Source organism: Mastigoproctus giganteus, chromosome 6 (genome assembly GCF_048544385.1).
Source record: "Mastigoproctus giganteus isolate SK-2022 chromosome 6, ASM4854438v1, whole genome shotgun sequence".
NCBI lineage: Eukaryota > Metazoa > Arthropoda > Arachnida > Uropygi > Thelyphonidae > Mastigoproctus > Mastigoproctus giganteus.
This window is the reverse complement of record NC_143580.1, coordinates 219,828,803-219,841,970: the sequence shown is the minus strand read 5'-3', so window position 1 is coordinate 219,841,970 and position 13,168 is coordinate 219,828,803. Positions and strand designations below refer to the sequence as shown.

At 33.3% G+C, this 13,168-nt stretch overlaps 1 protein-coding gene across 1 annotated transcript in view; it reads right to left on the bottom strand.

The window, feature by feature from the left end:
• LOC150085001 (muscarinic acetylcholine receptor DM1-like) overlaps window positions 1-9,535 on the bottom strand; it is a 181,659-nt gene extending 172,124 nt beyond the window's left edge. The window contains exon 1 of the mRNA XM_090375706.1: window positions 9,165-9,535. Coding sequence (XP_090231832.1) covers window positions 9,165-9,185 — 21 coding nt within the window. The 5' untranslated portion in view covers window positions 9,186-9,535. The remainder of the gene's footprint in view (window positions 1-9,164) is intronic.
• Between the last annotated feature and the right edge of the window lie 3,633 nt (window positions 9,536-13,168).

Here is a 13,168-nt window from a genome sequence, read left to right as displayed (position 1 = left end):
ACAATAAATTCTAAATTCTAATTTCTTCGATAAATTCTAAATTCTTCCATAAATTCTAATTTCTTCAATAAATTCTAAATTTTAATTTCTTTCATAAATTCTAATTTCTTCAATAAATTCTAAATTCTAATTTCTTCCATAAATTCTAATTTATTCAATAAATGCTAAATTCTAATTTCTTCAATAAATTCTAATTTATTCAATAAATGCTAAATTCTAATTTCTTCAATAAATTCTAAATTCTAATTTCTTCCATAAATTCTAATTTCTCCAATAAATGCTAAATTCTAATGTCTTCAATAAATTCTAATTTCTTCAATAAATGCTAAATTCTAACGTCTTCAATAAATTCTAAATTCGAATTGTAAATTCTTCCATAAATTATAAATTCTTGAATAAATGCTAAATTCTAATGTCATTAATAAATTCTAAATTCTAATTTCTTCAATAAATGCTAAATTCTAATGTCTTCAATAAATTCTAAATTCTAATTTCCTCAATAAATTCTAAACTTTGATTTCTTCGATAAATTCTAAATTCTAATTTCTTCGTTAAATTCTAAATGCTAATTTCTTCAATAAATTCTGAATTCGAATTCTAAATTCTTCCATAAATTATAATTTCTTCAATAAATTCTAAATTCTTCAATAAATGCTAAATTCTAATGTCATCAATAAATTCAAAATTCTAATTCTTCAATAAATGATAAATTCTAATGTCTTCAATAAATTCTAAATTCTAATTTATTCAATAAATTCTAAATTATAATTTCTTCAATAAATTCTAAATTCGCCCTAATTTTTATATGCCCGACAAGTACTATAATTACTGGTTAGCTTTCAATAAATTCAATTAGAGCGCCACCAATAGAATATATTCTACAGCGTCTGCGCTCAATATTCAAAATAAATAAAAACACATATTTTTGGTTTCGAAAGAGTTAACTAAATTATACAAAGCATATTAAAAAATTATAAAAAAATTTTGTTTTACCAGCTGGGAAAAATGAATTAAAAATTACACAAAAAAGGCAAACGCGGAAGTGTAGCAGACGAAGAAATTTTCCACCACGAAAACAAACTTTTCATCACGAGGCTTCACGCGGCCAGTTAGCTGAAGGACACTTCTGTGGACCACATGCATTTACCATTGTTTGTACAGGAGTAAGTTTTTACAGCTGCACTCTAACACATTACGCCCCCTACATCCGGATAATTCAAGTGCATCTTAGGATTAAATTTCCAGCTAAATACCTCACTTCACTAACGATGATAATTTACTCTATTAAATTAGCTGAATATTTAAAGGAATTTTTTGATACTTTTCACACACTTTGGCTTATTACAAATTGCCACTTAAAAAAAATTGAATAAAGCAATTTTACACTTCACTTCTCTCAGATGCCATGGCTGGGTCATCAACACCCTCTCTTTAATCTGCATACACGTTCTAATCCCTCACACTTCCTCGCATATTACGTAATAAGGAAGCCTGAAGTTAAACATCTGTTGTCTGATGGGTTGGAGCTCTTTTTCATGTGCCTTGCAATCCCTTCCTTTCCCCCCTCTACACGGGGAACACAATATGGAGGTTTAGAAAGGCAGAAAATCGGTAGGCGGGAAGCAATGTTGGAGGGTGTAATTCTCAGCCGGTGATAGAGTCTAAGAGCAGATTTTATTAAATTTTCTACGTGACGCCTTCGCACCCTCTATTCAGCTACAATAAGCCTTCGAAGCGACAGATACTCTGTGGCAGTCTTACCAACGTTAAGCCGCGAAGCAAACCTGCACACCAGCCAACCTGTGGTTCGACCTTCTTCAGGTAATCTGTTGGAATCTTATGGGTTTCTGCAAAAATAGCAAAAGGTACTCGTCAAAGAGGGTATAAATCATTTTTTGGAAGATTCATCGATCGACAGATGGATTGTTCCAGGAGGTTTCGATTAGCTTTTCAAGTGATATCAAGTATAAAACACCAATATGTTTGGTTATCATATTAGTGGTAAGCCAATTAAACTTCATTAAATCTGAATCTTTCCAGGATTTTTATATAAAGACGAACATTTGCGAAATAAGAAACATAAAGCACTACACAGGCCATATAACATTATAGACCTCATAAAACAACAAGCTGTTTTATGAGGTCATTTCCAGACGTGTTGTATCTACACTGCTCTTCAAAATTAATAGAACAAAATGTTTTTCTTGAATATTTTATTATGAACAGTGTCGCCGAAGGCAAATATTTAAAATAATAGGCATCCTGGCTTGCAAATTATGGTATCTAACACAAATAAATCTGTCAACTTACAGAACCGCACAGTATGCAAATTATTCATTCCTATAAAAACACAGATTGCAACCACATCACTCAATTCTCGTCGTTTTTTGGCTTGCTCAGTGAGATAACCTCATCTCCAATACTCAGAATGGCAAGTCATTGTCGTTTAGTTGATTCTTTGAGATGGCGTGCCTTTGGACGACTTGAAGCTGGACAGTCGCAGGCAGAGGTGGCGCGTTGGCTTAATGTGTCACGCAGTGTCTCCTCGGCGCTATGGAAACAGTTTCAGGAGACAGGAACTATTACAAGAAGAACAGCTCAAGGTCGCTGGAGGGCTACGTCAACCAGAACAGTCTGTTATCTGTCTCTAACAGCAAGACGGAACTCTATAATATCCTGTCATCAACTTTTTCTTGAGGTTGCTGGGGCCACAGGTGAAAACATTTCCAACTGTGTTCATCATCATCATCATCATCATCAGCCATTTTCAATCCACTGCAGGATGAAGGCCTCTCCAGCAACTTTCCAGTTCCTTCTGTTTTGAGCACTGGCCATCCATTTACTACTCAAAAACTCATGAATTTCATCTATCCATCTCCGCCTTTGTCTTCCAGGTTTTCTTCTAGCTCCTCTTGGGTACCATTCTGTTATTTTCTTAGTCCATCTGTCATCATGTCTTCGAGCTATGTGTCCTGCCCAAGACCATTTTAGTTCTTTAGTTTTGATAAGAATGTCCTTTACTTGAGTTTGCTGCCTAATCCATGTGTTTCTCTTCTTATCTAACAGTCTGATTCCCAATATAATTCGTTCCATTCTTCGCTGTGTAGTTCTTAGCTTCTCTTCCATTCTTTTGGTGAGTGCCCAAGTTTCACTTCCATAAGTCATGGTGGGGAGTATACAGTGATTCATTATTTTACGTTTCAGACAAACTGGGATATTGCTCTTCAGTATGTGACTATATTTCCTGAATGCTATCCATCCAAAATTTATTCTTCTCTTGACTTCCAGCCATTTATCATTATTACAGCTAATAACTTGTCCCAGATAAGTATATGACTCCACCTTTTCAATTACTGCTCCATCAATCATTATTTCCCTTTCCGTGGCATACTTGTTCATCATTACTTTTGTTTTAGCCATATTCATCTTTAGTCCAAAATCCTTACTAACTGTGCATAACTGATTAAGATTTTCCTCTATTTCTTTGGGATCGTGGCTTATGACCACAATGTCATCTGCAAATCGTAAATGGTTTAGGTACTCTCCGTTCACATTGACTCCTTTCTGCGACCAGTCTAATCTTCTGAAAGCTTCCTCAAGGGCAGCAGTAAACAGCTTCGGAGATATTGTGTCTCCTTGTCGAACTCCTTTCGAACTACGCAAAGATTGTATCCCATTAACCCAGAACCACCACAGAGCTCGTCGAAACTGGTGCCATCAACACGTGACTTGGAGCCTTGACAAAAAGGGTGCAGTTCTGTTCTCTGATGAGTCCCGTTTTAGCATACAAACAGATCTAGACGTTATTTCATATGAGATAACGAGGAATTCGATACCTTCTCTCCAACGTCAGAGAAAGGGACACTTACAGTAAACGCGATGTTCTTGTGTGGGACGGAATAATGATCAACGGCCGCATCCCTCCTCATGTTTTAGATGGGGTACCAAAACTGCGCCCAGGTACCAAGAGCAGATCCTCGAACACAATGTGCGACTTTTTAGAGGTGAGTTTGGCCTGATTTTCATGCACGACAATGCCACTGCATATAAAGCTCAAGTGGTGGAGAATATACTGACACTAAAGATTTCCAATGACTGCGGTGGCCAGCACGACCTCTAGTCTTGAATCCGATCGAGCATGCGTTGGGCGTCTCAATGCATGCTGACAGCCAACTGCTCTGTCACTTGATGAGCTGAGGTCTGCCCTGGTGAAAGAATGGTATTTGTTGCCACAGAATCTCATAGACTCCATTATATCGAGCCTGGTTCGCCGTTGGAGGTTCTTATGCAATCCCTATAAATGTCCCTTATACCTGTCAGAAGTTTCTCGCTGTCTCCAACTGCTCTGTCACTTGATGAGCTGAAGTCTGCCCTGGTGAAAGAATGGTATTTGTTGCCACAGAATCTCATAGACTCCATTATATCGAGCCTGGTTCGCCGTTGGAGGTTCTTATGCAATCCCTATAAATGTCCCTTATACCTGTCAGAAGTTTCTCGCTGTCTCCTCATTATTCTGTGGTACACTACCATGCCAAATTTTGTCCCGCTTCATTGCAAGCTACACGAGTTACACTACGTTTTTTACGTGTTCTGTTAATCATGTCGAGCAGTGTATATGATATTAATATTAGAATAGGCGTAAATGAGGCAAGGCATTTTCTGCATAAACGAAAAACATCCTATTGCCACTGTTAGGAAGCTTTTTCCACCATCTGGACATACCAATCTATCTGCTTCATAAACAGAAGAGATTTTTCTTTTATAAAGGTGACTACATTGATCTTCGTTTCTAAATTCTTTTTAGTGGGACCAATTGGTGAGGTTACTAACCGCATATTGATTATGGGAGGCATTCAGGGAAGTAACTTCATTTATTTAATCAAAGAAGATCTATAGTATTTCAACTATATTAAAAATTATAATTGGAGACTAATGGTTCAAATTATCAATTGCTTCGATTAATCGATATCGGAACAAATTGGCAATTGACCATTTTTTATGATATTCCAAATTTTCATCTGATTTTTCAGTTTTGGATAATCAGATGAAAAACTGTCTTTGAAAGGAATGCCTCCCATAATAAATATGCAGCTGGTAACATCACCAATTGGTCCCACTAAAATGAATTTAGAAATGAAGATCAATGTATAAAAACCCCAGAATGAACTCATCTGCCCATGTGTAATATGACCCATAAATTGTTGGGTCCCATGGACTTTGGCCAACAATTTTGGCCATATTGCGCCGTATATAATATGTCTACAAATTGCGTGTGTTCTGTGGCTGAGTTGCTGTTTTCTGGATAAAAAATCAGGCTAACCTCGCTCGAGACCACTTTTGAAAAATTCCTCGCGTCATTGACAGGATTCGAACTCGGATCTTTTCCACCCGGTGTGGGGACGATGGTGATTGTAACAACTGCTGTAGAGGAGGAATTCTTCTCTATTATTTTTTACCATAGCTTACCACTCAAAGCTGTATTCAAACTCATGCTTTTATAGCAAAGTGGATAAAACAACACACTGCAAAAAAAGCAAATACAACAGATAACCCAAGCAAGAAATCCAATATATATCACCTATAAAAGGATTGCAATATTTATTGAAAGTAAAGATCAAATAATTCCTTTTCGAAGTTAAATCCTTTCACATAAAAAACCGAAAGAGTCTTCTCCTGCTTATGGGATTGCAGAGAAATAAAAAATTAAAAGAGAGAACTACTCGGTCTGAAAATTATTTTCCTTCCATGTTCAATTTTTAAGACGAGAAATAAATTTTAGATTTTTTACTTACCAGAAACCTTAAGACAAAAAGGTTAATAACACTGAGTATCGTTTCTACCCACGCTGAACCCAACTTTTCAACTATAAACTTGTATATGCACATTAAACCAATCTTCGCATTGCTGCCAACTTTAACTGGGTAAACTCCTTGGAGGCCATACAGGAAGTATGATTGGTTACAAGGAATATAAAAACTATATTGACAATTGTAATCCGTCTTGTAAACAAGTGATAAAAAGACAGCCTATTATAATGAGGTATCTGTATTTGTATTCTGTCGATATGCAGGATGAAAAACAAACTGAATTTGGCTGCAAGACAATGTTTACTGTAATATTTTCCAATGATATTTCAGCTCTTTGAAAGATGTACATTAAAAAAAGAAGCGCAATGGAAATGTTCTTTTTTATTCGTTATAAATATTTCACAGACAGCAACCGAGTAAATGAACATCTCAGCTGAAGAAGCAGTCGAGTTTGCTCTTGGACTCAAGGGAACGTTTTTGAATATCTAAAAAAACTTCTTTGTTATCGAAGTTAATTCCCGATTTCTTTTCAGGAACATCCATCATTTAGCTGTTTTATAAATTAGATAGCAAACAAAATGATATTTCTTCCCGAATACTAAAAATTATTTCAAACACCTTGAGTCTGATCAATAAATAATGCTAATCCTTATAAAAATAGCCACTATCTTTAAGGATTAATGAATACCCTTGGTAAGTCTTCCTAAGTAAAATTTTCCAAGTTAACCATGGTGTACTAAATACTCCATGATTTTCTGATAATTTTATATAATACATGGAATCACACTACCTGCCAAAAATATGGGGACCACTTGACCAGGGGATACTAGGAAGGATGGATAGTACAACAATCTCGTTAGACATTCCCGCAAACATCAAACAGGAGTTTAAGGCGTTTAAGGATTAAGCTCTGTAAGAATACGCTACAGACGGAACTTCACAGCCTTAGTTTTCATGAAAGAGCGGTGGCACGTCAGCCAACATTACCCACTACAATCAGCGATCTCTTTATGGTGCAACGTATGCTGTAATCTGGTCAAAGAAAGCAGTGGAAATTGGTTCTATGGAGCGACAAATATTACTACACCTTATTACGATCAGATGGGCGTGCCCCGATACATTTTGGAGGGCAGTATATATAACCTTTGAGTACAATCTTTGAGTACTAATGGGGCAAACCTACTCATTTTAAGGTAACCATGTCTAACAAAGTGGTCACTCACTTTTCTCCAAATAGTTCATTACACCTCATCAATTGGATAGAAATCTAATGATGAGGGAGCCGACGTAGTAGGACCAATTCATCTTCATATTCCTAGAAATAGTCCAATACAATTCTGATCTTGTGATAGTGGCATAGTATTTAGGGTCAGGGGCCACTGGGGTTTCCCACATCTGCGCCGTATGTACTCTGGATGGAATGCAGAACTACTGCAAAAGCCTGGAAAAAAAGTGTAGTGTCTAGTTTATGTAATATTGTGTTTTTTTCTGTTGTTGTGTCTCTGCTTGGCCGCAGTGCCCCCACTTGGACCCTACGTTGCTCGTCACCACCACCAATGGGAGATGAGCCAGGCTGCTCATCATACTCTGGCTGGTCTGGACCACATAAAAAGGGGAGGGAGAGTGGGGATTATGGTACAAGTGGAGGAGTCAAAGTAGGCAAAAGGAGGATGATGAGGAAAAAAGGCATCCTCCAGCGGAAAAAAGAGTTGGGAAGGGAGAAGTAGAAATCACCACTGGTCTTGGAGTCCCCGAAGGCCAGGGAAAGGAAGACTGCTTGCAGAGCAAGAAAGATCTGCAATGGTGAGCGGCAGATTGGCATCCTACATCTGGCAAACCAGATGGCCGCTGCACCTGACCAACCCAAGGGTATACAAGTGCAAGGAAACCTTGACGGAACAGCAGATTCCACTCCTGAAGAGGATTCCTGCACGGTTCTCATTTCTGGTTTCTCAGAAAGGCGAGAGTAAGTCGGTTGGTAAAGTGATGCTGTGGCAGAGGCTTAGGATGAGGGGGACCATTGAGGTGGAACGGTGTTGGAGTAGCAGTTTTTTTTTTTTTTTTTTCGTTTCAGTTTCTAGAGAGAAGAGACATTCTGTGTGAAGGTTGCCTGTGCAAATGTGGAGAGTTCTTTGTAGTGCTGCTCATGAATGACAAAAAAGTGCTCATCTCCACGTGAGAGGGAGTGGATGTTTGCCAACGTGATGCTTCTGAATGAATGGTATGATATGGCGCAGAAGAACCCATTCGGGAATGGATGTTGGACGTTTAATGGCATAATAGCAACTAAAGGCCATTATGGGACAAAGAGTCGTATGGAATAGGAAGAGATGGACAAAATTTTCCTTTATATTTGAATTAAAGCATAAACATTTTCAGTGTCAAAGAAATGAAAACTGGTTTGGATTTAGTTAAGAAACAGCATTTTACATCTGAATAAAATTGTGATTTTTTCTCAAAAATTAAAAAAAATCTCATTAAAATCGATGGAAAGAAATGAGAATATTTCTTTTAAAGATATTTAAAAGAAGTCAAAAATTTCTGCAGTCGGTGCTATTGATTATTTCGAAAAGCATTAGCCAAGCTACAGCATTAAATTTATGTAAGTGTTAGAACACTTTTCGAAGAACAGTTACTGTAAAGGCAGAAAAATCAATAGATATGCGCTGTTATTCGAAAGTAATTAGCAAAGCATTTTCACAATCAACTGTATCGTATTGTTTCTGACAGCTAACCAAGAAAAACCTCTTTCTTTCTCTCATTATTTTCTCGGATCAGATATGTTCCCTAAATAAACATTTCAGTTTCAGGTGAACACGGAACTCTCCAAAGAGACTATATTTTCAAATCATTGCGACCAGGGAGTAATCTGTATTCCACACGCAATCTTCACTGATATCAATGCGTTGCACATACTCCAAGTGGTTACACCATTACACCAAATATACGTTTAACCACCAAATAAATACTATTTTCTCTTTAAAGATTGGTAGTAAAAACCACCGAACACAGTTTTATAATAATTCTCAATTTGTAGATGTTGCTCCTTATTTTTTTATATAAAATCGCGACAGAAAGTAGCCTTATACATTATGCAACAAAGACCACCAAATTCTTGGCCATCTCTCTTTAAAAACAAACAAAAAATCATGTTTTGTTTATCTTTATGAATCAATTATGATTTTGCTCTTAGTGGCTCCCTCTACTTTCCATTTAAAGAATTATCTCATTAATATTAATTCGAAAATGCATTATTGGTTAATAAAACCCTTAGATGGATAAATTTGGTGCTTAGTCCATTCCGGGATGCATATCTAATATTAATTAAGTTCAGTAGAATACAAACAAACACATTACCTGAGAAATTTTAAGAACCATCTCCTCCTGCGATGATATTGATTCTTTCTTGATATCGGTGTCAAATACTAGACTTCATAAGCAGTTGAAGAAAGGTTTGAAGACCCAGGAAAAAGAGGAGTAAAGAAGCGAGTTCAAACCACAAGGAGTTGAGGGTTGATTTCAGAGAACTCTACATTCTTATGTCTCCTACGTGAACAATCCTCGCGCAAGTTTTACCAATTGTGAGGTTAGCGGTTGTACACCGCATAGCCATGTGATGTGCAAAGCTCCTACAGCCCACAAACACGGTATTGACCGGGAGACAGGTGCCTTCCTGGTGTCACTTAGTGCTAAGTTACAGCGCGTTAGGAGACTCTACGCGTGTAGCCTCGAAACCCAACTTTTCAGCTACCGAGAAAATCTCGTTCGCCTTTAACTGTGTTTATAATGTCAGTGGTGGAGAGACAACGGACAAATAAAAATCATATTCGGATTATGCAACTTGTTAGCTACCTCCTGGTGAGTTGTCATAACAACACATGGAAGCGATTGCCAATTATCGAAGACTACTTACTGGAGAAGGAACAGGTAAAGTATCATTGAGCAGTGTTTCCATACATGAAGTACGAGAAGGGTGAAAATTTTATTTCTATTTAAGAGATATATATATCTAAATAGAATTCCACTCTAGAAATATGCTGATGCCTCTCGACCTTAGTTGCTTTAGATCAAGAAAGCAGAGCAGATGTGGAGAATAACAAAATGAAGTACAGAAGATAAAGTATAAAATGTCAAGTAACGTGTAATTATTATTTTTCTAACCGAAGGAGAAAGAGGAGATGCTACCAGGCTGAGAAAACGGCTGTGGTCTGTGATGAGGTCTCCTTTATCCAAGTAGTTTCCAAAATGAGTTATTAGAGGACGCATTAATCTTGTCGTTCTTTACAAAGTCCAAGGCCACTAAACGGATGCGTCACTTAAAGAACGAAATAATTCATCGTTATGCTCATTGTCCACAGAGGGACCAGGAACGGTTTAAGTAAGACATAAATGCATCATTAAAACTGGATAAGTAGTGATAAGTTAATACGCAGAAAATGGCAATGAGCAGTTGAGGCACAAAAAGCTTTTTTTTATTATTATGAACTCTTAAAACTGAGCCTAAAGATTTGGCAAGTTGTAATAATATTCCGTTTTGGAATCATTTTGGGATTATCACAAGCGAGAAACACATCTTTAAATAAAGTAAAATATGTATTCAAAAGATTAATGGAACAATTAGATTTCTTTTACTTTGAATTATAACTTTTTTTCACCCTAGGGATCATTTTTATCATCACAGAATAAATCTTTTCCGAATAAAGTACAGAAACGCGTTTTTTACCCTACAAAAGAACTTCCTCCACATATTTATAGACTGAAGATTGAATTTTTGAATTTTTGAAACGTATTTATTACCATTTAGTCTTTTATTTTACAGTGGCAAAATGTATATTATGCCAAAATAGAAACAGAATCTTAATATCTGTAATTTATTTTGTTCTTTCAACGATGAGTGTGCTTGTATATTAATAATATTTGTAATATGGCAAATACATATATTTTTTTTAATTACTGACTTTTTAAAATCTAAAGATTTCCTGTCCCACTTTGGATCACTGATTACAATATATTATATTGGCACCAAGCAGATGAAAATTGGATAATGATCCTAATATTTTGGATAGGCAGCATATATTCAGCCCATTATTTTTGTAATTTGCTAAACAAAATGATAGTTTTTCTATTTTATCAAAGTTCATTTTATCAAAGAATTATTTTATTAAATTATTCTCCTTTGATTAATTTTATCTTTGGTATTTATAGATTAATAAATAATTTTCACAATAATTTTGCTTCAAAATGTTTAAAAGCTTTTAATTATTTTTAATAATTAAATCTTTTAAATAGCAATCTCATAACATTTGTGATTTACAAATTTTCACATCTTTTAATAAATATCTGAATTTCATATTTAAGTACTTTAAATATTTCTTTCTTTTTAAAATTTATTAAATTAACATTTGAGTAAATATCGTTTAAAAGCATACCTGGTATAAAATAGGAAATTAATGAAATGATGCACTTTTTATTCGTGTAATTTTTGTAAATCAATTTTAGTTAAAAATTTTAGTTAAAAATTTAATTTATAAATTAATTTTAAAACACTTAGGTGCCTTACCAAATTTAAATAACATCAATAAACCTGCTCATATTTAATGCTTCTTATAACTGCAAAGTTAACATTTTTTATCAATTTAAAAATTAAAATTAACCAAGGTTTATTAATCCAAAATTAATACTTTGATATTACAATGTTATAATATAATTTTAACTTCAACGTTATATTTTATTATAATATATTATATTTTATAATATTATAATAACGTTATAATCCAACGTCATAATATAACATAATATAATAATTTATATTCATTATGATATTTTAATGTTATCTTCAACATTATAATATATTATTCCAATGTGACTTTGAATGTTACAATTTTGCAATGCTAATTTAATGTTACATTATGTTATTTTAATATTGATTTCAATGTTATTACGTTATACGGCAATATTTAAAAATAAGTTAAATTTTCATGAAATTTCAATAACTGAAACTTTTCGAAAATAATTTTTAAGTTAAATATTTAATTTTAATTCTAAATTTTTATTATTTTTAAAATTAACAGTGAATTAGTTTTAATAATTACGAAATTAATATTAATTAAAAGATCATTTTTAATTTATATATTTTTATACATGCTTATGCATACATTCATCAATAAATATATATTTATAAGTTGATTTTCAAATTTTCCATGTTTTTTTTCAATATAACTTTAATGTAATGTAAAGTAATTTTAATGTTCCAGAAACCATTCCAAAAAATGTACAAAAAATTATGTTTAAAACTGTCTTCCATTTAATTGCGATTTTAATATTTTATCTTTAATGGTTCATGCTAACTATAAAATTAACAATACTTTTTATCAATTTTAAAATTAAAATTAAACTGCCTTGTTAATTCCGAATTAATATTTTGTTGTTACTTTCAATATTATAATGTTAAAATATTTTAATGTTAACTTCAACATCTAATGTATATCAAATTATATCTAATGTTATATCATTTCTATTGTTTTAATATAACTTTACAAGTTATATTGAATTAATAAACAAAGTAAAATTAAACATTTCAATGTTATAATATTCTAAAGTTAAATTCAACATTATAACATTATTTTAATATTAATTTCAATATTTTTATTATTCTAAAGTTAATTTAAATGTTATATTTTAATGCTAATGTTTAAAAAAATTAAATTTTAATTAATCTTTATTTTAATTAGTTAAATATTTAATTTTAATTTATAAAAGCTATTCTTTTATAAATTAAAAGTGAATGAGTTTTATTAATCATGATATTAATCGTTAATACAAGATTAATTTTAATTTATATATTTTCATTTATTTATATATATTTTTCACTTGTATATTTTATGTTTTCAATTTTGCTCAGTTACTTTTGATTTAAATGCTTTTATCCCTTGGATGTTTTAACTTTTTAAGAGGACATGTCGAGATTAAATATTTAATTTTAATTAAAAATGTTATTCTTTTAAAATTAAAATCGATAATATATTTTAATTTATATATTTTCATTTACATATATATTTTTTAACTTGTATATTTTGTAAGTTTTAAATTTTGGACAGTAACTTTTGAGTTAATGTCTATTATCCCTTGGATGATTTAACTTTTTAAGCGAAGACTTCAACATTTCACTGATGAGTTGCAGGTTTCTAAGTTTGAACTATGCTTTTTTTAAGAAAATCTCTCACTTGAACCTTTGCCCTAGACTTTTATCAGACGTGCAAAATGTTATCGGTAATATATCTCACCTGTTCTGTGGCCTGTACTGATTGGTCGTGTCATTCTCGAGGCGTTTTTTCTCTTAACTAAAGTGACACGAATAAAGA